Raw genomic sequence first — 24,276 nt, forward strand, 5'->3', positions numbered from 1 at the left:
GTTCGGAAACTTCAACTGGTCCAGCGGGCGGCAGCGTCATACAGGGAGCACACCACCCCCCTGCTGTGTCAGCTCCACTGGCTGCCGGTTCATTTCCGAGCACAATTCAAGGTGCTGGTTTTGACCTACAAAACCCTGTACGGTTCCGGTCCAGTGTATCTGTCCGAATGTATCTCTCTCTATGTCTGAGATCATCTGGGGAGGCCCTGCTCTCGACCCCACCGCTATCACAAGTGAGGCTGGTGGGGGCGAGGAGCAGAGGTTTCTTGGTGGTGGCCCCTCACCTGTGGAACTCACTCCCAGGAGAGATTAGGGCATCAACATCCCTCCTCTCCTTCGGGAGGAAAGTAAAGACGTGGTTGTGGGACCAGGCCTTTGGGCAATCTGACAACTAGGTAAGGACAATCAAACGACTAGGACTGACAGGACTGACAATGTGGAATTGGAATTTGGACTATGAGATAGCGAACGCTGGCTGTCTATGAGGAGTAATTAGGTTTGTATCGTTTGTATCGTTTTTATTGGTTATATTGGTTTTAGGGCTATAATGCAGGAATTGTTGTTTAACTGTTTCAACTGTTTAATTGATGTTATTTTGTGTTACTACTGTTATGTGATGCTGGCATCGAATTGTGCCTTTGTAAGCCACAACCTGAGTCCCCTTCGGGGTGAGAAGGGCGGGGTAGAAGAAACCAAAATAAACAAATAAATAAAGCAGCCTCCAAGTTAGAAAGTTTGCCCATGCCAGCCTTAAAGAACACTTTAGAAATGCCCCTCTCCAATTTAGTATTGAGTATTGACACATTTTTTTTCATTAATCACACAAGTGTAATACAAAACCACAGAAAAGTAGGATTTTGTAGACACTGCCGTCCGTGTGATGGACCATAAACATCTCACCTGGAATTCCAAAATCTTCCAAAATCTAAAATGGTTCTTGTTTTGTTTTTTTAAATATAATTTTTATTAAGTATTTTCTATAGTTACAGGGAAAGTGGGGGAATATTTGCAAGAAGATAGGAAAGTAGGAAATAGTAAGGTAAGGTAAAATAAAGAGGGGGGAAAAGAAAAAAAAGCAGTTATTTCTCGTGTCAGGGCAGCCAGTCAGTTATATTACATTTCTAACAGAACAAAGCAAACAAACAGAGAAAATACAAAATGTGTGAGTTTGGTAGTTGATACTTTGACCAGTATCTGGCCACTTGGAGTGCTTCTGGTGTGGCTGCAAGAAGGTCCTCCATGGTGCATGTGGCAGGGCTCAGTTTGAATTGCAACAGGTGGTCAGTGGTTTGCTCTTCTCCACACTTGCATGTCGAGGATTCCACTTTGTGGCCCCATTTCTGAAGGCTGGCTCTGCATCTCGTGGTGCCAGAGCGCAGTCTGTTCACTGCCTTCCAAGTCACCCAATCCTCTGTGTGCCCAGGGGGGAGTTTCTCATTTGGTATCAGCCATTGGTTGAGGTTCTGGGTTTGAACCTGCCACTTTTGGACTCTCGCTTGCTGAGGTGTTCCAGTGAGTGTCTCTGTAGATCTAAGAAAACTATGTCTGGATTTAAGTCATTGACGTGCTGGCTGATACCCAAACAGGGGATGAGCTGGAGATGTCTCTGCCTTGGTCCTTTCACTATTGGCTGCCACTTACCGGCTGATGTCAGGTGGTGCGATACCGGCTAGACAGTGTAATTTCTCCAGTGGTGTAGGGCGCAGACACCCCGTGATAATGCGGCATGTCTCATTAAGAGCCACATCCACTGTTTTAGTGTGGTGAGATGTGTTCCACACTGGGCATGCATACTCAGCAGCAGAGTAGCACAGTGCAAGGGCAGATGTCTTCACTGTATCTGGTTGTGATCCCCAGGTTGTGCCAGGCATCTTTCGTATGATATTGTTTCTAGCACCCACTTTTTGCTTAATGTTCAGGCAGTGCTTCTGCTAGGTAAGAGCACAGTCCAGAGTGACTCCGAGGTATTTGGGTGCGCTGCAATGCTCCAGTGGGATTCCTTCCCAGGTGATCTTCAGAGCTCGGGATGCTGGATTATTTGATGTTTTTATCATCCTTGTGGGAGGCTTCTCTCATGTCCCCGCATGAGGAGCTGGAGCTGATAGAGGGAGCTCATCCGCCTCTCCCCGGATTTGCACCTGTGACCTGTTGGTCTTCAGTACTGCCGACACAGGGGTTTAACCCACTGCGCCACCGGGGGCTCCTGGTCATATGTGTAGATGTTGAACATGGATGGAGCAAGCATGCTCCCCTGAGTTAGGCCGTTCTTCTGTTTCCACCATCTGCTTCTCTGGCCCTGGAACTCAACAAAAAAGCTCCTGTTTTGTAGCAGGTTTCCTATGAGGCGGGTGAGGTGGTAGTCCTTTGTGATATTATACATTTTTCTCAGGAGGAGGCGGTGGTTCACAGTATCATAGGCTGCTGACAGGTCTTTGAAGACATCTCCTGTGATCTGCTGCCTTCTGAAGGCAGCTCCTGTGATCTGCTGACTCAGCCATCTTCTATGTGCTGAGTCAGGTTCAACACTTGCGATGTGCAGCTTTTGCCTTTTCTGAAGCCAGCTTGCTGTGGGATCAGACATGTATATGTATACTTAAAAGTAATATATAACGTTAAAATATATATATTCATAAAGTAAAAAAAAGTGAAAGATTCTCTGGACTTCCTGGGTATTGTGATGGAGGTGTCTTCCTTTTCTCTTTCCTCTATTTTTCTTTCTTTAAATCTTTCTCTCCTTCTATCATATGAGGTTTTGTTTCAGTTATTTTAGATTATTGTCTTATAATTCTTCCCTTTTAAATAGTCTGTTACTTTCATCCAGTTTGTTTCTTTTATCGGAGTGTCTTTGTATCTAGATAGTAGATATGTAAGTCTGTCCATGTTTCTAATGGACAGACTTCTATTTCTGGTATTTTCTCTAGTTTCCATAATTTAGCATAACAAATTCTCGCCGCTGTTGTTAGCAAAAACAATAATTTGTCCATATTTTTTTCCATTTTTGGTTTTGTCATGCCCAGCAAGAATCATTCTGGTGTTATATGTATTTTTATATCCAGCATTTCTGTATTGTCTCATGTATTTTCTTCCAATAGGCTCTTGCTTTTTTGCAAATCCACCACATGTGGGAAAAGGTGCCCTCCTTCTTTCTGCATTTCCAGCACTCTGTGCTAATGCTTTTATAGCACTTTCCTAATTTATGAGGGGTTATATACCATCTATATGATATTTTTATCCAGTTTTCCTTTAGGTCAGTTGCGTATGTGTATTTCAATTTCTTTGTCCAGATTTCTTCCCATTCCTCTCTCTTTATATTTCTTCCAATATTTTCTTTCCATCTTTTCATGTGTTCATTTTCTTTTTTTTTCTTGTTCCATTCTTGTAGTTTTTTGTATATCATCGTTATTACCTTCTTTTCTGTCTGTATTATCGTGTCCCAAAATGTTTTGTTCTCGAAGCCTAACTTTTCGTCCTTTTTGAAGCAATCTCGTATCTGTCTATATTGGAACCATGAAATTTTCTCATTTGTTTCCTTCATCTCTTGTTGCGATTTTAGTTATCTTTCCATTTTCTTTTTTTTAATAATTCTTTGTATTTTGGCCAGTCATTCCAGGCTAATTCTCTTCTTTGCAGTGCTTCCAGCGGGGATATCCATTGTGGAGTTTTTTCACATATTTTCTTTTTATATTTTTACCAAATTTTGTATATTGCCGGCCTAATGAAATGGTTTCCATTTTTTTCCTTTTTCACTCCCTCATATCATAGATATTGGTGCCATCCAGCTCTCAAGTCTATTCCTTCCAGGTTTAATAATTTTTCATCTTCCAATTTTGTCCAATCTTTTTATCCATGTTAAAGCACAGGCTTCATAAAATATTTTAAATTCTGGAACTCCTAAGCCTCCTCTTTTTTATCTTCTATCATATTTTTAACATTTATTCTTGGTTTTTTCTTTTGCCATATAAAATTCATCATATCCTTATTCCAATCTTTTAATATTTTTTATTTTTTTTTATTATTGGTAAATTTTGGAATGAAAAAAAAACATCTTTGATAATACTTTCACCTTTATCGTTGCAATTCTACCCAATAAACATAAATTTAAGTTTTTCCAACTTTCCAGATTTTTTTTTATTTTCTTCCACAGTTCTATATAGTTGTTTGGTAACAAATGTAGATTTTTGGCTGTTAACGTGATCCCTAAATATTTTAATTTTTTCACTATTTTTATCTTCCAAGGGTCCTCATTTAACTCAAAAAATTCTTTCAGGATTTTCCTGTTTTTCTCTATATCTTCTTCTTTCTTTAGTAGATTTTCATTTAATCTCCATCTCCATTTTTTGTATCTTTTATTATTAATTCTAAGGGGCAATGATCTGAATCTCCTCTTGGGAGTATGTTTATCTTTTTGACCATTATCATTAGTCATCCATATCATTTCAATCCTGGACCATTTTTATGTCTGTCCGAGAAGAAGGTGTAATCTCTTATCTTTTCATTTTTTATTCTCCATACATCACACATGTCAAAATTCATCCATCCAATTTGTTATTAATTTTGGGAGATTTCCACACTTTGTCTTTTTCCCTTTCCTTTGTCTATTTTTTTTTTTTTGCTTCTATCTATTTCACCATCAATAACACCATTAAAATCTCCAAGTATTATCATCAAATTCTTCTTGCTCTATCTTTTTTAAAAAATTTGTTGCAAATTCTGTTTTAGCCTCATTGGGCACATATATATTACATATCAAAACTTTCTTCCCTTGATTTGATATTTTCACCCCTACAAATCTTCCTTCCTCGTCTCTGAAAGCTAATTCTGATGGAATTTGTTTGTTTATGTACATTGCCACTCCCTTTTTCTTCTCTGGTGTCGATGCGTAGTACAATTTCCCTAACTTTTTATTTTCTAAATGTGCTACATGTCTTTGTGTGATATGTGTTTCTTGCAAGGCCAGCACTTGGTATTTTTTTAAATAAGTTTATTGAATATTTTGCTTCTCTCATTCGGGGAATGTAGTCCATTTATGTTATTCGAATAGATTTTTAGTTCTCCAAACATGTCGTTTCTTCTGCACCTTCCTCTTCTCCTCCTTCTTCTTCCTCTTTGGCTCCTTCCTCTTCTTCCGCTTCTGATTCTTCTTCATCCATTTGTCTTTCGTCTTCTTTCTTTTGTATATTCTCAGACCAACCTCTTAGTTTTCTTCTATAGTCTTCTCTTTCCTTTTCCTCTTTTGTTGCTGTGTCTGTATATTGTTCCTTATTTTTATTGTCAAATCTCCTTTCTTTTCCTCTTCCCCTTTCTTTATCCCATTTAATTTCATTGAAAAACTCTCTGACTCTTTCTTCATTTGTGATCCAGTATCTTTGTTTCTTATATGTGGCCATTAATCCTGGTTCTTCCTTGTTTTTTGATGGTTTAATGCAATGGCTATTAACCTGTGGGCCACGAGGACAAAAATCTGGTCCGCGAACCTCCTTCCTCTTTTATATTTTATATTTTATATTTTATATTTTATATTTTATATTTTATATTTTATATTTTATATTTTATATTTTATATTTTATATTTTATATTTTATATTTTATATTTTATATTTTATATTTTATATTTTATTTCTGCTCCTTTCACGCCGCCTGCCATGGCATATGTCCTTTCAGGACACTTCAGTCTCTTTTCAGCCATGGAGGGCTATGAAGGATGAACTCATGTGATGAGCTCCATGCCTCTCCATGTTTAAAAAGAGGCTGAAGTGTCCTGCCAGGGAGAAATTTCTCATTGTGTTAAGGTGGTTAGTGCACTTTGACACCATTGTGTCAATACTATGGAATCATGGGAATTGTAGTTTGGTGAGGCACCAACACTTCGTGGCAGACAAGGCTATTCCATTGCATTGAGGCAAGGCAGTTAAAGCAATCCAAAGTGTATTAGTTTAGATCAGTGGTTCCCAACCTGTGGTCCATGGGCCACCAGCGGTCTGCAAAAACTAAAACATGGTCTGCAGCCTCACTGTTACTACTACAAGTAATAACCAGCCCAACCCAACCATTTTATTATTTTCTTTTTCTTTTTTAAATCTATTTTGAGGGTAAAAGGGAAAAACCAAGGATAGGGGACACAAAAGGGAAGGGGGTAGTTTTTCTTATACAAGTTAAATGGGGGAACAATGAAATAATAGAAAAGTAGAAAACATATAGAAAGAGAGAGAAGAGAGAAATTTTTAAAAAATTAAAAAAAGAAAATAAACTTGTGCAAAAATTTGAAGATTAAAAAAACCATGTGGTTACCAAAAGGGTGACTTCTGTGACTTCCATCTAGTCCTTTGTGGCTTTACCTTTGTCTTTGTTGGGACTCAGCCTGTGATTGATGTATCTGAGCCTGTGCTTGAACCTGTGAATGTGTTTCAGTCTCCTGATGTTTCTGGGTCTGATGTGGGATAATGAGGAGGGAAATCAGTTCCCTGCTGATTCTGATGTGGGGGATGCTGGGACTGACTCTGAGGTGCAAGATGGAGACACTTTGGTCAATGAGTTTCATGCAGACACTGACAGAGAGGCTTCGGTGCATTGGCCAGATTCTCATGAGAATGCTTCTGTCAGGCCTTAGGAGAAAGGTTTACTCCCTCCGTCTGTGAGCTCTTCAGATTCTAGTTTGGAAAACAGTCTGACACCTGCTAAAGTTAATGAGGAGTCAGATAAGCAGAGTCGGCAGCTGGAGATTAGCCAGAATCATGAAGAGGCCCAATGTTTACATAAATCCGAAAGAATTCGTCAAGTAAAATCAAAGACTGGTAGAAAGTGAAACCATCAGGCATCGTTTGGAAACCAAGTATAGCTCCATGGAATCCCTGTTCAAGTGGTCTAGTTTTCATGGGTTTTTTTCTAGTTTTTCAAGGTAACTAGCAGCATCTGGTCTGTTCTTGCTTCTTGTTTGATTCCTGTCTGGATAATCATTGCCTTGGATTATCTGTTCATGTTTTTTGGATATTTTTTTTTGGATTGCTACGTTTGGACACTGTTTTATCTGGCTGCCTTTGAATGCCTTATTGCTTTTTGGAACCTTATCTGTCTTTACAAGCATTTATTTCTACTGTTTTTTTTTTTTTGGCTAAACTTTAATAAAAAGTATTGATCCTTCACTCAATGTGTGGTGTGCTTATAGTCAGAGGGGATAATTCCTGTTCTGGAGTGAAACAGTTTTTATCTAAATATTTTATATTGAGGATTAAATATCACAACAACTCAGTAAAATAAATCGGCTCTTCTTGTTTCTCCATTACACACGAATGTCTTTTGATATGTCTGTTAGTTTCTCATTTTTTCATATTCCTCTATCATGGACCAATCAGTGTATCTAATCAGATTCCCTGAATTTTTCTTTAACAAAAAAGTTAATTTGTCCATATCCTTAATCTCTCTCACTTTCTGAATCCATTCGTCTAAATCTGGTGTTTCTTTTTGCTTCATTTTTTTATTTTCTTGTTGTCTTCGTTTTTGGGCCCTTTCCTGAGGTTGTTTGGGGTGCTGATTCAGAAAATTGCATTGACTACACCACCTCAGCTCTAGACAACAACAACATTTTATTATGTCACTGACCAGCACAAAGCAGGGCACATATGGTTTTCTGTGGGTGAGCAGATGGTGACCACTGGATACCATATTTTCTGTGTCAGAAACATGGTCTACCCAATGCAATTTTCTGAATCAGCACCCCAAATAACCAAACCAAATCAAAAGTTGACCAAAACCTCTTTTGGTACTAATGTGGTCCCAGGTCAAAGTAGTCCTTGGTCAAGTGGTTGCTGGTCAAAAAAAGATTGAGAACCACTGGTTTAATGTAACAGATGCACAAAATTCCATGCACAAAATTATCAAAAATTTCATATAAAATTACCTCCAGACTTTGTGCACAAGGAGCAAATGAAACATGCATTAATTTTATTGCTAGACCTGAGTCCCATCTCCCAAATTTTGCAGTATTTCAGATTTTGGGTTTCTGGGTAAGGGATGCTCCAGCTGTAGAGTTTTGACTGCCTTTTGTGCACTTATTTGCTTGACGTTTGAACTGCCATAATCCTGTTTTAATTCTTTGGAGCCCTCTAGTTTTTGCATTGCCAATGCTGGATGATTTGAATAGTACTGAATTCGCTCCCAGCGAGCCAAAATCAAAAGCTGAAATTATATCGATGAAGCTGGTACGCTTCTTCAATCCAGTGAGTAAGTACCACTATGTTGTTCTATTGTTTGTTTGTTTTTTCTCAGTGTAGAGTGGACTCAAAATTGATCACTGAAAGACCACTCAAATAGGCTGCATTGAGGGTGCCTCAGGGTTTTACAGTTAGAAAAGGAAACAAAATAATACTATAAGATCATCCGGAGTTTCGGAATGCGATGTTATCTCTACGCAGATGATGTCCAAATCTGTCACTCCTTCCCACCTGTCACCAAGGAGGCTGTCCAAACCTTGAACCGGTGCTTGGCCGCTGTGTCGGACTGGATGAGAGCTAACAAATTGAAACTGAATCCAGACAAGACAGAGGTCCTACTGGTCAGTCGCAAGGCCGAACAGGGAATAGGGTTACACTCCCCCTGAAGACGCAGGTTCGCAGCTTGGGATTGATCCTGGACTCATTGCTGAGCCTGGAACCCCAGGTTTCAGCGGTGGCCGGGAGAGCTTTTGCACAATTAAAATTCGTGCGCCAGCTGCGCCCATTCCTTGGGAAGTCTGATCTGGCCACAGCGGTCCACGCCCTTGTTATATCCCGAATAGATTACTGCAACGCACTCTACGTGGGGTTGCCTTTGAAGACTGTTCGGAAACTTCAACTAGTCCAACAGGCGGCAGCCAGATTAATCACTGGAGCGTCATACAGGGAGCACTCCACTCCTCTGCTACGTCAGCTCCACTGGCTGCCGATCCAGTTCCGAGTACAATTCAAAGTGCTGGTTTTGACCTTTAAAACCCTCTACGGCACCGGCCCAGTGTACTTGTCTGAACGTATCTCCTTCTATGTCCCACCATGGAGTTTAAGATCTTCTGGGGAGGCCCCACCTTTATCACAAGTGAGGCTGGTGGGGACGAGAGACAGGGCCTTCTCAGTGGTGGCCCCTTGCCTGTGGAATTCACTCCCCGGGGAAATTAGGTCGTCAACTTCCCTCCTCTCCTTCAGGAGAAAGCTGAAGACATGGATATGGGACCAGGCATTTGGGTAGTCTGGCAGGGTAACAAGGTAATGATGACTAGAGTTGGAAAGGACTATGGCAATGCTAAACGGATTGACGGATTTTAGAACACGATGAACGTGGGCTATAGAGCGGTTTTAGTTGATATTGTATTGTGTTATATTGTACTGTATTAATTGCCTTTTTTAATCTATTGTGTTACTGCTATTGCATTTTATTGTAATTGTGGGCATCGAATTGTGCCGGATGTAAGCCGCCTTGAGTCCCCCCTAGGGGGTGAGAAAGGCGGGGTAGAAATGACCGAAATAAATAAATAAATAAAGAAATAATTCCTTCTCTCTTGACTTCCAAGTCGCAGTTTTTCTCATCTGGGTCTGCTGTAATCCATAGAAAGTGGCTTATTTGGAAAGCCTCAGCCCAAACCCCTCTTAGCCTCTTCAGCACATTTACTAAATTCCACTGAGTGCTACACTTAAAATCTGAGAAGCCACTGTGTTCATCACATTAGTTTGGCTTCAAGTGTAGGGTAGAGCATTCTTTGCCTGTTTTAAGTGTGGACACCAGCATTCATGAGGTGGTGGGGAAGTGGATTTTTTGAAATCATCTGGATATTTGGCCATTCCTGCAATGTGATGGCATTCGTTGCTCTCAGGTTACAATGAATCATCTTAACAACAACAACAACAACAACAATACCATATAACATAAAAACACAATCCAGAGCAGAAAAGAAAACTGGCAAAAGAAGGCTCTCCATGGACAGTTCCTGGCAAAAAGTGAAACACATGGCTGTGGCTCACAAATGGAACTCTGAAAAAGGAGAAAAAGGAGGGCCTGATTCTGGCAGCCCAAGAACAAGCCATTCAAACCAACGCCATCAAAGCCAGAATTGAAAAGTTGACAACAGATCCCAAGTGTAGACTCTGCAAGGAAGCAGACGAAACAATAGATGACATCCTCAGCTGCTACAAGAAGATCACGCAGACAGACTACAAGCAGAGGCACAACACCATTGCTCAGATTGTTGTTGTGTCGTGTCAGGAGCCACTTGAGAAACTGCAAGTCGCTTCTGGTGTGAGAGAATTGGCCGTCTGCAAGGACGTTGCCCAGGGGACACCCAGATGATTTGATGTTTTTATCATCCTTGTGGGAGGCTTCTCTCATGTCCCCACATGAGGAGCTGGAGTTGATAGAGGGAGCTCATCCGCCTCTCCCCGGATTTGAACCTTCAGTCCTGCCGGCACAGGGGTTTAACCCACTGCGCCACCGGGAGCTCCGGTGGCTCAGATGATCCATTGGAACTTGTGCCACAAATACCATCTGCCTGCGACAAAGAAAAAAGATCACAAGCCGGAAAAAGTTACAGAGAATGAACACGTCAAGCTACTCTGGGACTGCCGGATTCAGACAGACAGAGTTTTTACTTTGTTAAAAAACAAAGTATGGATTGTCGATGTTGCAATCCCAGATGTCAGCAGGATTGAAGAGAAACAACTGGAAAGGATGACACGATATGAGGATTTAAAGATTGAACTGCAAAGACTGTGGCACAAGCAGTGGTGATCGGCGCACTGGGCACAGTGCCTAAAGACCTTGGTCTGCACTTAAACACAATCAGCGCTGACAAAATTACCATCTGCCAGCTGCAGAAGGCCACCTTACTGGGATCTGCATGCATTATTCGCTGATACATCACACAGTCCTAGACAATTGGGAATCCAACACAACAGCCAGCAGAGGACTCATTTTGTGGTGTTTCAAATAATAATAATAATAATAATAATAATAATAATAATAATAATAATATTTGACACCACAGTATGTCATAGCAAATGAGATCTATATGCTGGATTTCGTATCACAAAATCACAAATCGAACACTTCCCAAGCGTCTAGGACTGTGTGATGTATTTTCGAATGATGCGCGCAGATCCAATATTATAATAATATAATATATTATGATTATAATTATTATGATCATGACCATTATTATTATTATTATTATTATTATTATTATTATTATTATTATGCCATGTCTCCATGCTGTGCAGTCCTGGGAATTATCATTTGCCAAGGTCCATACCTTTCTCCTAATGCATTTTCAGTATGGAATAAATGCACTTGGACCCCGCTTTAAATACCATAGCTCCATACTATGCTGTCCTAGGAGTTATAACTTCCCAAGGTCTATACCCTTATCTGGTTGCATCTGCACTGGAGAATAAATGCAGTCGGAACTCATTTTAAATGCCGTTGTTGCTGTTGCTGTTGTTGTTATGCCATATCTCCATGCTGTGCAGTCCTGGGTGGTTATAGTTTTCCAAGGTCCATCCCCCTCTCTCTGAGGCAGCCAAGAGTAGTGGGGAGGGAGAGGGAGAGCCAAAGAGGGGGCAAGCATCCTACTTTCAATCTGAACATTTTTTAAGTTGTTGGTATTGTGTGTGGCTCAACACAATAAAGGGTGGAAAAATATGTATCTTAACCAATCAAATTCCATTTCCCAAAGCATGCCGACCTAAAACGAACCAGCCAGTGCAACCTTGCAAAGCTGGAGGATATATCAACAAGACGCTTTGCCTACAGCATGAGTGCTGCACTCCTTCAAAACCAAATATTAAGTTCCCATGCTACATTCCATTTGAAGACCGTAAGTGTCCTTTTGCCGCTTTTTAACTTGCATCCTTTGTAGAATGATGGATTCACATTATTTCTTATGCCCCCTTCTGCTTTGTCGGAATCACCTTTATTTGAGATTAAGTATGTGCTTCCCCCCACCCCTCAAATGGCACAATCTATATAAATAAAAATGTAATGCACTAGCGGTCCCCTGCCACGTATTGCTGTGGCCCAGTCCAGTGAAAATAAAGTAATTAGAAAGTGCTGTAATGTCTTTATACTTGTGGGTAAACAGTATTTCTTGATGTTTCTTTGACAGTGTTGACGTAGGGATTGTCTGGTTTGCCTACTCTGGAACATGCAAAATATAATTGTCCATCTTTAGGAGTCCCTTTCAAATCTATAATACTTTATCTGTGTGTGTGTGAATCATATATATCAATCTATATCTATGGCTGGATGGCTCTCTGTCAGGAGGGTTTGATTACGTTTTCTTGCCCTGGTGAAGGGAGTTGGACTGGATGGCCTTAAGTATTTTCTGTTGGTCATGGGGGTTCTGTGTGGGAAGTTTGCCCCGATTCCGTCGTTCGTGGGGTTCATTCAGAATAGTCTTTGATTGTAGGTGAACTATAAATCCCAGTAACTACAACTCCCAAATGCCAAGGTCTATCTCCCCCAAATTCCATCTGTGTTCATATTTGGTCATATGGAATATTCATGCCAAGTTTGGTCCAGATCCATCATTGTTTGAGTCCACAGTGCTCTCTGGATGTAGGTGAACTACAACTCTCAAACTCAAGGTCAATGCCCACCAAACGCTGCTAGTATTTTCTGTTGGTCATGGGAGTCCTGTGTGCCAAGTTTGGTTCAATTCCATCATTGGTGGAGTTCAGAATGCTCTTTGATTATAGGTGAACTATAAATCCCAGCAACTACAACTCCCAAATGACAAAATCATAATTTTTGAGTGATGGTCATTCCTTGTGTAGTGAGATGTTTTGTTGCCAAATTTGGTGTGATTTCGTTCATTGGTTCTTTTGTTTTTAAGCTACTCATTATGACATGAGCATTTTTATATATATAGATTGTTAAAGGCAATGTAATGTTTGTTTGTGGGATTAACAGAACTCAGAAACCTCTGGGAAAATTGACACCAAATTTAGAGACAAGACTCCACACAAAGCAATCTATGTCCTTCACTCAGTAAAACAAAAAAATAATAACTTTAATCCCTCCAAAACCAAGAATACATAACAGCGCATGCGCGAGGTTCCCCCCCCCCCCTCGCACAGAGGAAAATCCGTTGCAAGCTGGCAATCCCGACGGGCCCCTTCTTCCTACCACAGCCACAGGGCACCTTTCTTGTGACCCTGCCTGCGTGCCCAACCGGCAAACAGGCGGGAAGGCGCCCCGCAGCCATGGCAGAAAAAAGGGGTGGTGCTGGGTGAGCGACACCTGCCTCAAAAAGCACCTCCCTCCCACCTGCTCTGCACCTGGCTGCTAGGCTCCCTTCCTGCCAGCGCCCAGGCAAGAGGTAAAGAAGGGAAGGAAGGGAAGAGGGAGAGAAGAAAGGAGAGAAAGAAAGAGGGAGGGAAGGAAAGAAAGCAGGAAAGAGAGGAAGAGGGATGGAAGCGAAGAGCAAAGGAAGGAAGGAAAGAAAGAGGGAGAGAAGGAAGAAAGGAGAGAGAGAAGGAAAATAAAAGGAGGAGGGAGGGAGGAAAGAGAGAAGGAAAGGAAAAAAGGAACGAAGGAAACAGGGAGAGAAGGAAGGAAGGCGAGAGAGAAAGAGGGAGGGAAGGTTGGCCACAGCACCTACTAACCCAAGGAGTGACCATCACTAAAAAAAATTGAGTTTGTTATTTGGGAGTTGTAGTTCCTGGGATTTATAGTTCACCTACAATCAAAGAGCATTCTGAACTCCACCAACGATGGAATGAACCAATCTTGGCACACAGGACTCCCCTGTTTGGTAAGCATGGACCTTGAGTTTGGGAGTTGTAGTTCACCTACATACAGAGAGCACTGTGGACTCAAACAATGATGGACCTGGACGAAACTTGGCACGAATGTTCCATATGCCCAAATATGAACACAGATGGAAGTTGGGAGAAATACACCTTGACATTTGGGAGCTGTAGTTACTGGGATTTATAGTTCACCTACAATTAAAGACCATTCTGAACTCCTCTGACAGAATTGGGCCAAACTTCCAACACAGAACCCTCATACTAAAGGCCACCCAGTCCAACTCCCTTCACCAGGGCAAGAAAACGTAATCAAAGCCCTCCTGACAAAGAGCCATCCAGCCATAGATATAGATAGATATGATACACACAGAAAGAGAGATATAGTATCCTAGATTTTAAAGGGACTCCTAAAGGAGGACAATTATATGTTGCATGTTCAAGAGGAGGCAAACCAGACACTCTCAACACATCAACACTGACAAAAAAACAGCAAGAAATACTGTTTACCCATAAGCATAAAGAAATCACCTATATTAGAAACCAGCACTTTCTCATTACTTTATTTTCCAGGTCACCAGACTGGGCCACAGCAATGCGTGGCACGGGATGGCTAGTCTATATAAATAAAAATGTAATGTTTGTTTGTGGGATTAACATAACTCAAAAACCACTGGGGGAATTGACACCCAATTTGGACACAAGACACCTAACAACCCAATGTATGTCCTTCACTCATAAAAACACTGAAAAACACAGCAGAAGTGACTTTATAAAAGCTAAAAGATGAAAAAAGCTAAATGATGAAAAGCTAAATGACAATACAGAAAAAAGGAAGAAAGAGGGAGGGAAGGGGAGAGAAAAAAGAAAGAAAGAAAGAAAAGAAAGAGGGGGGGAAGAAAGAAAGATAGAAAGAAAGAAAGAAGGAAGGAAGGAAAGGGAGAAGGAAGGAAGGAAGGAAAGAGGGAAGGAAGGAAGAAAACAAAGAGGGGGGAAAGGAGGAAGGAAGGAAAGTTAGAGAAGAAAGGAAAGAGAGAAGGAAAGAAAAAATGGAAAGAAGGAAGCGAAGGAAGGGGGAAGATGTAGAGAAAGAGGGAAAGAAAAGGAAAGAAGGAAAGAGAAAAGGAAGAAAAGAGAGACAGCAGAAGAGAAAGAAAAAGGGGAAGGAAGGAAAGAGCTAGAGAAGGAAGGAAGAAGAGAAGGAAAGACGGGAAGGAAGGAAAGAGGGAGTGAAGGAAGGAGGGAAAGAAGGAGAGAAAGAGGGAAGGTTGACCACAGCAACGCATGGTGGGTACAGTTAGTCTATATAAATAAAAATGTAATGTTTGTGGGATTAACATAACTCAAAAACCACTGGGTGAATTGACACCAAATTTGGACACAAGACACCTCTCTGGCCAATGAGTGACCATCAGTCATAAAAACACTGGAAAACATAGCAGAAGAGACTTAAAAAGCAAAAAAAATTAAAAAAATAATACATTACAACGCATGTGCTAAACCACATATATACATACATACACACACACATATATATATATATATACACACACACACAAAACACATATACACAGACTGGTTCACAGCAATGTGTGGCAGGAGACAGCTAGTCCAGTAATATGGATGCCCTTCATAGAACTCTGTCTGTTTGCTATTATCTTGACTAGTAGCGCTGTGCAATTTTTCGTTAGTTGTCGTAAGCAGTATCCAAATTTGTTAAATTCATACTTACGATGTAATATCTGACACATGAGCGTGGCCCATGCCAAAAACTTAAAAATCAAAACTTACCCAATACTATTTTGTTTGCATTTTGTAAACCTCAAAAGCCTCCCAAAGTCAGTTTCATTTTCAGTACAAGGAAGCAAAGCAAAGCCAAAAAGGCTGCCTATCCTCTTTAAATTAATGGCTTCTCACCATGAGGAGAGGGAAGCAGCAGGGAGGAAGCAGAGTTCGCTGGGAAAGAGGCGGAGAAAGCACAGGATTCTGGGAAATGTAGTTTGGGAAGGAGAGGAGCCCTGTGCCAGAGAGTGCAAAAGGCCCTGCTCTGAACTACATTTCCCAGAATTCCGTTCAGCATCAGGAAGCCTCAATCAAGAGAGGGGAGAGATGTGTCCCTCATTGCAGCAGTTAGAGTTCCAATAAATTGCTGAATCTTCAAAGAGGAGGACTGACGGATACCTCAATACTAGGAAGTCAATCTCTGTGCTGGGCTGGGAAGAAACCCCTAAATGGAAGTTCTATTCGTTAATCTATATAAATAACTAGCGGACCCTGCCACGCGTTGCTGTGGCCCAGTTTGGTGATCTGGAAAATAAAGTAATGAGAAAGTGTTGGTTTCTAATATATGTAATGTCTTTATGCTTGTGGGTAAACAGTATTTCTTCTTGTTTCTTTGTCAGTGTTGATGTGGAGAGTGCCTGGTTTGCCTACTCTGGAACATGCAACATATTATTGTCCTTCTTTAGGGGGCCCTTTCAAATCTATGTGTGTGTGTGAATCATATCTATCTATCTCTATCTATCTATGGCTGGATGGCTCTTTGTCAGGAGGACTTTGATTACGTTTTCTTGCCCTGATGAAGGGAGTTGGATTGGATGGCCTTAAGTATTTTCTGATGGTCATAGGGGTTCTGTGTGGGAAGTTTGGTTCTCTCATTCGTGGGGTTCAGAATACTCTTTGATTTTAGGTGAACTGTGAATCCCAGTGACTACAACTCCCAAATGTCAAGGTCTATTTCCCCCAAACTCCATCTGTGTTCATATTTGGGTATGCTGAGTGCTTGTGCCAAGTTTGGTCCAGATCTATCATTGTTTGAGTCCAAAGTGTTCTGTGGATGGAGGTCCTGTCTCGTATCAAAGTGAAAAAGCAGCAGGGCAGGAGAACCAGTTGGGAGAGACCCACCTCCCCCCGGGCAGGTTTGGAGGCCGCCGAAGGCAAGAGGGGCATGGGGCCATGGCAGAAATCGAGCCCCGGATCAGGAGAAGACGGCGGGCCTCCCGTCTCGTGTTGTTTGTGTTCGCTTGGTGGCCCCCTGCAGGTTCCATGCCCTCCCCGGCCGTTAGTGCTTAAATGGGCCTGGTGGGCTTTCGCAGGCTGGGCTCGCAATCTCTCTGTGTATGTGAGGCAGCGGCGGGAGCGATGGGGTAGAGGGAGGCACGCAGGCGGCAGTGCGCATGCGGAGGGTGACTTGGGCGCGGGGGAAGCTGGGAAATGGAGTCCTTCCTCCTCATCGTATTCCTCCCGAGGCCTCTGCGCATGCTCCGTGTTTTTAGGGTATTGTGAGTTTGTGTTGTTGCGTATTGGTGTTTGGAGGGTTGTTGGTCATACCTTGGGGGAAGAGGTATTAGCAGGCCAAATTTGGTAAGATTTCGTCCGGTGGTTTTTCCGTTTTTGACCGCCTAATTACGCTCTTAAGCTTTATATATATATAGAAAATGTAATGTTCGTTTATGCTATTCACAGAACTCAAAAACCTCTGGATCAATTGGCACCAAATTTGGCAGCAAAACACATTCTTATCTGATCTATGTCTTCCAAAGAAAAAAATCTTTAAAAATGAAGGGGAAATAAATATCCCCCCCCCCAAAAAAAAGTACTTAACCCAGCCTGCTCAAAAGTCCCTCTCCCCAGCATGTGCGTGAGAAGCCTGAGGCACCAACCATTGAGAGGGAAAGGGGCTGCCTTGCCTCGCCATGGAGTCCCTTTCCAAGTAGGAAGGCAGACCCCTCTTTCTTTTCGGGAGGGGAGAGATTGAGGAAAGGAAAGAGGGAAGGAAGAAAGGAGAGATGGAGGGCAAGCCCGGGCAGAGGTTTGAAACAGAAGCCTGGCTGCAGGAGCGGCTGCACACTCAGGACTGTCGGGTGAAGGGAGGATGCAAACCCCTTACAAACTGCCACAGAAGGAAGGGAGGAAGGAAGGGAAAGAAAGGAGAGAAGACAGGAAGAAAAGGACTGGTGAAGAGAAGGATAGGAATGGAAGGAAAGGAAGGAAAAAGGAAGGAAGGAAAGGAGGCAGGGATGGGAGAGGAAAGGAAGGAAGGAAGAGAAAGGAGAGAGGAAGGAAGGGAGGAAGAAAGGAATTCTTATTGTTGTTGTTGTTGTTGTTATTATTATTATTATTATTATTATTATTATTATTATTACGGAGGGTCTAAATGGCCATCTATCAGGAGTGTTTTGCTGTGTTTTTCCCTTATGGCAGAGGGAGGTTGGACTGGATGGCCCTTGGAGGTCTCTTGCAACACTAGGATTCTTTTACTGTGGATTCCTCCCAAACCCCTCCAGTATTTTCCAATGGCCATGAAGGTTCTGTGTGCCAATTTTGGTTCAGATCTGTCATTCAGATCTGTCTTAGTGGTCTGTGGAAGTCTGAGCTGAATCAGTTGAAGATACCCCAAATCCCATCATCCGTTGTCCATACACCCCAAATTTATTGTTTTTGTGATTAATCAGTATGCTTTAATTATGTTCAATTTATAACAACTGAAATACAATGTATTGTCGAAGACTTTCAACATAAATACATCTTGCATATCAGATATTTACATGATGATTAAGAAGAGTAGCAAAATGACAGTTATGAAGGGGCAATGAAAATAGTATTATGGTTGGGGGTCACCACAACATGAGGAACTGCTTTAAGGGGTTGTGCCATTAAAAAAGTATAGAAACACTGCTAAAGACATCCTATCAAAATAAATAAAATACTGTGTCTATGTATTTATGATTAACATAAATGAAAAACCACTGGGAGAATAGACACCACATTTGGACAAAATACATATATCACGCCAACAAGTGACCATCACTTATAAAAACACTGAAAAACACAGCACAAGAGACTAAAAAAGCAAAAGAAAATTTCAATGCATGCACAAAACAACATATTTCCACATATACACAAATATATACACACACACACACACATATATATATATATATACATATATACATATATACATATACACACACAAAATACATATACAGACTTGGCCACAGCAACGCGTGGCAGGGGACAGCTAGTCTATATAAATAAAAATGTAATGTTCATTTGTGGGATTAACAGAACTCAAAAACTACTGGGTGAATTGACACCAAATTTGGACAGCATACACCTAACAACCCAATGTATGTCCTTCACTCAAAAAATTGATTTTGTCTTTTGCGAGTTGTAGTTGCTGGGATTTATAATTCACCTACAATCAAAGAGCATTCTGAACCTCACCAATGATGGAATTGAACCAAACTTGGCACACAGTTCTCTCATGACCAACAGAAAATACTGGAAGGGCTTGGTGGGCAGTGTCCTTTGGTTTTGGAGTTGTAGTTCACCTACATCCAGAGATCACTGTGGACACAAACAATGATGATCTGGACCAAACTCTACACAAATACTCAATATGCCCAAATATGAACACTGGTGAAGTTTTGGGAAAATAGAATCTTGACATTCAGGAGTTGTAGTTGCTGGGATTTATAGTTCACCTACAATTCTGAACCCCACCAATGATAGAATTGGAACAAACCTCCCACACAGAACCCCCATGTGGGCCACAGCAATGCATGGCAGGGGATGGCTAATCTGTATAAATAAAAGTGTAACATTCGTTTGTGGGATTAGAATAACTCAAAAAGCACCGGATGAACTGACACCAAATTTGGACACAATCCACATATCAGACTAACAAGTGACCATCACTCATAAAAACACTGAAAAACTGCGCAGAAGAGACTTAAAAAGTAACAAAAAATTCATTACAATGTATGCACAAAACCACACACACACACATATATATATACACATATACACAGACTGGGCCACAGCAATGTGTGGCAGGGAACGGCTGGCTAGTGTTGTTGAAAGTTGAAAGTACCCCAAAAATCTGTGGATAATAGGCATGTGTGATCCATTAAAAATGGTTCAAAAGTACTTACAAAACTGGGAGTGCTGGTGCTTCATATCTAAAGTGTTTATAAAGTATACTTGGTGAAAAACTCGATACTATAATGAGACTAATGAAATTACAGTAATTGCACATGCACATAAAGTACTATAATTGGGGAAAATTCAGGGGTTCCCTTCTCCCTCATTTTTAAAGCTATTGGAGTGAAACTTGCTTCAATGGTAGAACACATTGACCACTGTTAGCCCACCAAATTTCAGAACATTTCACTTATCCATGGATTTTTGGGGAATTTTCAAAGTATTTATAAACAACGTTTTTAAAAAACTGCAAACGCTATCTACTTGAATTTTATTTGTAATGCACAAGATAACCAGAACATCAAACCCCAGAAGTTTCAGAAAGATTCACACATATACAGATTTTGGGGGATTTAAATTTTTTTAGATACAAACAAAAGTGACAACAGCAATCCCCCTGAATGTCTGTCTTTATCACATATAACTTCAATTTAGCATATATTTATACTGTTACTTACTTACTTTAGCCTCTTTGCAGATTCATAATTTTATTTCTTATTATTAGACTGACTCTACACGACTGAAAGTGCCTGCAACAGCCCTCATTGTGTCCTTCAGATGTTGAGCATTGCATTCTGGGAAATGTAGTTTAGGACAGGGCCTTTTGCATTCTCTGCCACAGGGGGCCCGCCTTCCCAAACTACATTTAAGATGGCTGTGTTCTCATTAACTTCAGTCCCTCCTTCCAGTGCCTTCCTTATGGTGATCAGGAAAAAGAAAAAAAAAAGATTTTGAAAGCACTTTGTGATTTTTTGACTTTACCAAAGTTGCTTAATGCTTACACTGAAAATTAAACAGATCTTGGAGGCATCCGAATGTTACAGAATCTTAATTAAAATTATTGGTGAGTATTTGAATTTCTTAATTCTCCACCACCACCACCTTTCCTGCATGTTTCTAATATTGCTTCGTATGCATGAATTTAATGAATTTGATTCAAAATATGAATAAAAAATAAAAAATATGCACAAGCCTAATGAAACATTCTGAAACATAGGCTAATAGTGTTACCATCGTAGCAAGTTTCATCCCAATAGCTGTAAAAATGAGGGAGAAAGGAGCCCCCAAAGTTTCCCCAAGTGCGAAATTACTATATTGAAAAAGTAACAGAATTTTGTTACTCTCATTATAGTAGCAACATTTCCACTAATGACTCTTTAGAAACACTTTAGAAATGAATTTTGTAATTACTTTTGAAACTTTTTTATCAATTTCACACCTCTATTGAGTAGATTGCAATTAGCCTCATACCTTTCAGCATTTCATAGGTGAAAACCAGGACACACATTGCCAAACAGCGTCAGAGTGTGGTTAAGATGACAAATATTATTAATGGGGATGAATACCCAGACTAGAAGAGTTTGCAACAGTTTTCTTTTGCCTGAGCCTATGGGGAAAGGCAACACTATAGCATACTTCTCCTCTCCTCCCTCTTCGAACTCAGTTTGCATCTCACACAAAGCAAGCTCACATTATTCTAACTGTAACAGGTCCTCAGAAGATCCTGCGGTTCTTTGGTATTGGCATTGGAGGAGTGATGCTGGTTGCGTGCTTTCCATTTTGTTTCTATATCGTGGAGAAGAGGTAAGAAAGGGTAACTCTTGTGCAAAACATATATCATATATACTAAAGTATAAGCTGATCCGAATATAGGCTGAAGCACTTAATTTTGCCACAAAACACTGGGAAAACTTATTGACTCAAGTATAAGTCTAGGATGGGAAATGCAGCAGCTGTGCTGAGAGGGAAGAAGGGGGAGGCATGCAGCTTCTCTTCTTCTCTTGGCACAGCAACTAGCTGGGTTGCTGTGCCAAGAAGAGAGGAGAGGCCACACACTTTCCTCTCCTCTCTTGGCACAGAGGCCCAGTTGGGGTCACTGTGCTGAGAGGGAAGAAGAGGAAGCCATGCAGCTTCTCCTTTCCTCTCTGGGCACAACAGCCCAGCTGCATGCCTTCCTCTTCTTCCTTCTCAGCTGGGAAGAGAGAGAAGAGAGTGAAGAGAGGAAGGCATGTGGCTTCTTCTCTTTTCTCGGCACAGCAACCCAGCTGGATTGCTGTGCAGAGAAGAGAGGAGAGACCACCTGCCTTCCTCTCCTCCTCTCAGCGCAGAGATTCAGCTGGGTCACAGCTGAGAGGGAAGTGGAGGAAGGCATGAAGCTTTTCCACTCTTCTTGGGACAGCAACCCAGCTGCAGGCCTTCCTTTTCTTCCCTCTCAGCTGGGAAGAGAGGAAGGTGTGTGACCTCTCCTCTCTTCACAACACAGTGTTGTACTCCAGAGCAAGATCACCTCTAACTCTAAACACTACACAGATGGGTTAAAATAGCAAGCAGTTTATTGAGGATAACAAAAGCCAAAGCAATAAAAAGTAATCCACAGTAAAAGGTAAATACAATTGGTTAAAAAGAAACAGGAACAAATTGTCCAAATAGAAATAGTTCAAAGAATTCCATGAAACTAGATACTAGAACAACAGCAAAAACAACCTTTATTACAGTCACTGACCAGCACAAAGTGGGGCACATATAGTTTTCTGTGGGTGAGCATATGGCAACCACTGGATGGCATATGTTCTGTAACAGAAACTATTTATTTATTTATTTATTTTCAGTATTTATATTCCGCCCTTCTCACCCCACAGGGAACTCAGGGTGGATTACAATGTGGCAAACATTCAATGCCAAGACACACAACAGTTGGAGACTAACAGTCACAGGCTATTTAACTTTTTCTGGCCACCAGGGGAGCTGTTGCTTTCATTGTCCATCTGTGACACTGATGAAGTACTTCCGCATTCCCCGCATGCTTTGCTGGAGTCTTTTTTATGGCCTCGTAAATTTTGTTAAATTAGCCTCTCCACACATAGGTGGTACCTAATTTTCCTATTTGACAGATGCAACTGTCTTTCGGGTTGCAAAGGTCGACAACAAGCTACACAATTGGTCAGAAGCTCATTCCGACCCGGGCTGGCTTCAAACTCATGACCTTGTGGTCAGAAGTGATCTTAACACAGCTGCACCACAGAGCTGTTGTGGTCTACCTAACACAATTTTCTGAATCACCACTTCAAATAACCAGATCCAAAAACTGATCTGTAACCCTTTTGGTACTAATGTTGGTCAAAGTGGTCCCTGGTAAAAAGAAAAGAAAAGGTTTGGAACCATTGGTGTAGATGAAATTATTCTTTGCTGGCCAGTTATAGGGCAATTGGGGGAATCAAGGGCCGCAAGGGCAGGCTTGTGGGGCCACAGAACTGCACTTTAGAGACCCTGAGTCAAGTTCAGACACTACTAGACACTAGGCATGTGCAATCCATGGTTCTAAATTATTCTAAAGTACTTACAAAACTAAAGTTCTGGTGGTGAAAAGTAGAGGATGTTGGTGATTTGCTTCTACAGTTTTGCTAAAGTTCTGATTGTGAAAATTTCAGAACACAACTTTCAAAATTTCATTATAAATGGTAGTTCCTAATAGGTTCTGTCATAAAAATCACCAATAATGAAATAATAATGAAATTTTGAAAGTTTTGTTAGAATTCTGAAATTTTCACCACCAGAACTTTAGCAACACTGTAGAAGCAAAGCACCAGCGCCCCCTAGCTTTCACAACCGGAACTTTAGTTTTGTAAGTACTTTAGAACCATTTAGAACCATGGATTGCACATGCCTACTAGACACAGATACTCCTCATGTTAATGAACTGATATTCTGGCCAGAAAATATATTCAGTAACTCTGAAATGTTTGACCCCAAAGTCTCCCTACCCTTCTGGGGACTGTTCAGATGTTCCCCATAAATGACCACTGTCCCCTGTTTCTCCCCTGGTGCCGCAGCCCCTGTGCCAACCCTTTGCGAAGAACAGACAGCAAAGAAGGATCCAAAGAAGGAAGCGAAGAAAGCGGCAGTGATGGCAAGGAAAGCAACGATAGTCAGTCTGAGAGTTTACTAAAAGAAGGAAGAGGCAACTAAGTTGGTCTGCCACGAGATGCCCACTTCTTCTGGAATTGCCATGAACTGTGAACTTTTCCATCCCGCCATTCCCTTTCCATGTGCTCACCACTTACATATTAAAAATATATTTGAAGTCTTTAATCCGGATGGGCAACTCTGGTCTAAGATGACGACAGGGGGTGCTGTCGTTTCATCCATTTTGACACCAAGTCATTTTGATTGTTCCACCTTGTCTCCTGTGCTACACTAATAATATAATATATTGTATATATGCATATAATATTTATATTATTATAATGTAATACAATATAATGCTAATAATACTCCAATATTATATATTTTATATTACATGTAATATTACTAATAATATTACAATATAATGGTATAGTACAGTATAATACTGATATTATGCTATGCTAATAATATATTATATTTACATATTACTTGTAAGCCACTCTGAGTCCCCTTCAGGGTGAGAAGGGCAGCATATAAATGTCGTCAATAAATAAATTTCCTCCTTCCTCTTTGATCACCAGCATTTTTATGGTGTTATAAAATAACTCTCCACTTTAAGCCGTCCC

General features: G+C 41.0%; 1 protein-coding gene across 1 annotated transcript; it reads left to right on the forward strand.

The window, feature by feature from the left end:
• The first annotated feature begins 7,101 nt into the window (after nt 1–7,101).
• On the forward strand, nt 7,102–24,016 carry LOC132763083 (uncharacterized). The gene is made up of 4 exons (XM_060756455.2): nt 7,102–8,216; nt 11,689–11,829; nt 21,238–21,331; nt 23,578–24,016. The coding sequence occupies exons 1-4, from the start codon at nt 8,117–8,119 to the stop codon at nt 23,711–23,713; spliced, it is 471 nt and encodes a 156-aa protein (XP_060612438.2). The 5' UTR covers nt 7,102–8,116; the 3' UTR covers nt 23,714–24,016.
• The last annotated feature ends 260 nt before the right edge of the window (nt 24,017–24,276 follow it).

The sequence above is a fragment of the Anolis sagrei genome, chromosome 10 (genome assembly GCF_037176765.1).
Source record: "Anolis sagrei isolate rAnoSag1 chromosome 10, rAnoSag1.mat, whole genome shotgun sequence".
Taxonomy (NCBI): Eukaryota; Metazoa; Chordata; class Lepidosauria; order Squamata; family Dactyloidae; genus Anolis; species Anolis sagrei.

Bases quoted from the DNA above. Each gene is read 5' to 3' on its own strand.
- LOC132763083 (XM_060756455.2), top strand. From the start codon at position 8,117: ATGCTGGATGATTTGAATAGTACTGAATTCGCTCCCAGCGAGCCAAAA. The intron at 11,830-21,237 runs GTAAGTGTCCTT...TAACTGTAACAG, and splicing joins CTACATTCCATTTGAAGACC to GTCCTCAGAAGATCCTGCGG. The intron at 21,332-23,577 runs GTAAGAAAGGGT...CTGGTGCCGCAG, and splicing joins TTCTATATCGTGGAGAAGAG to CCCCTGTGCCAACCCTTTGC.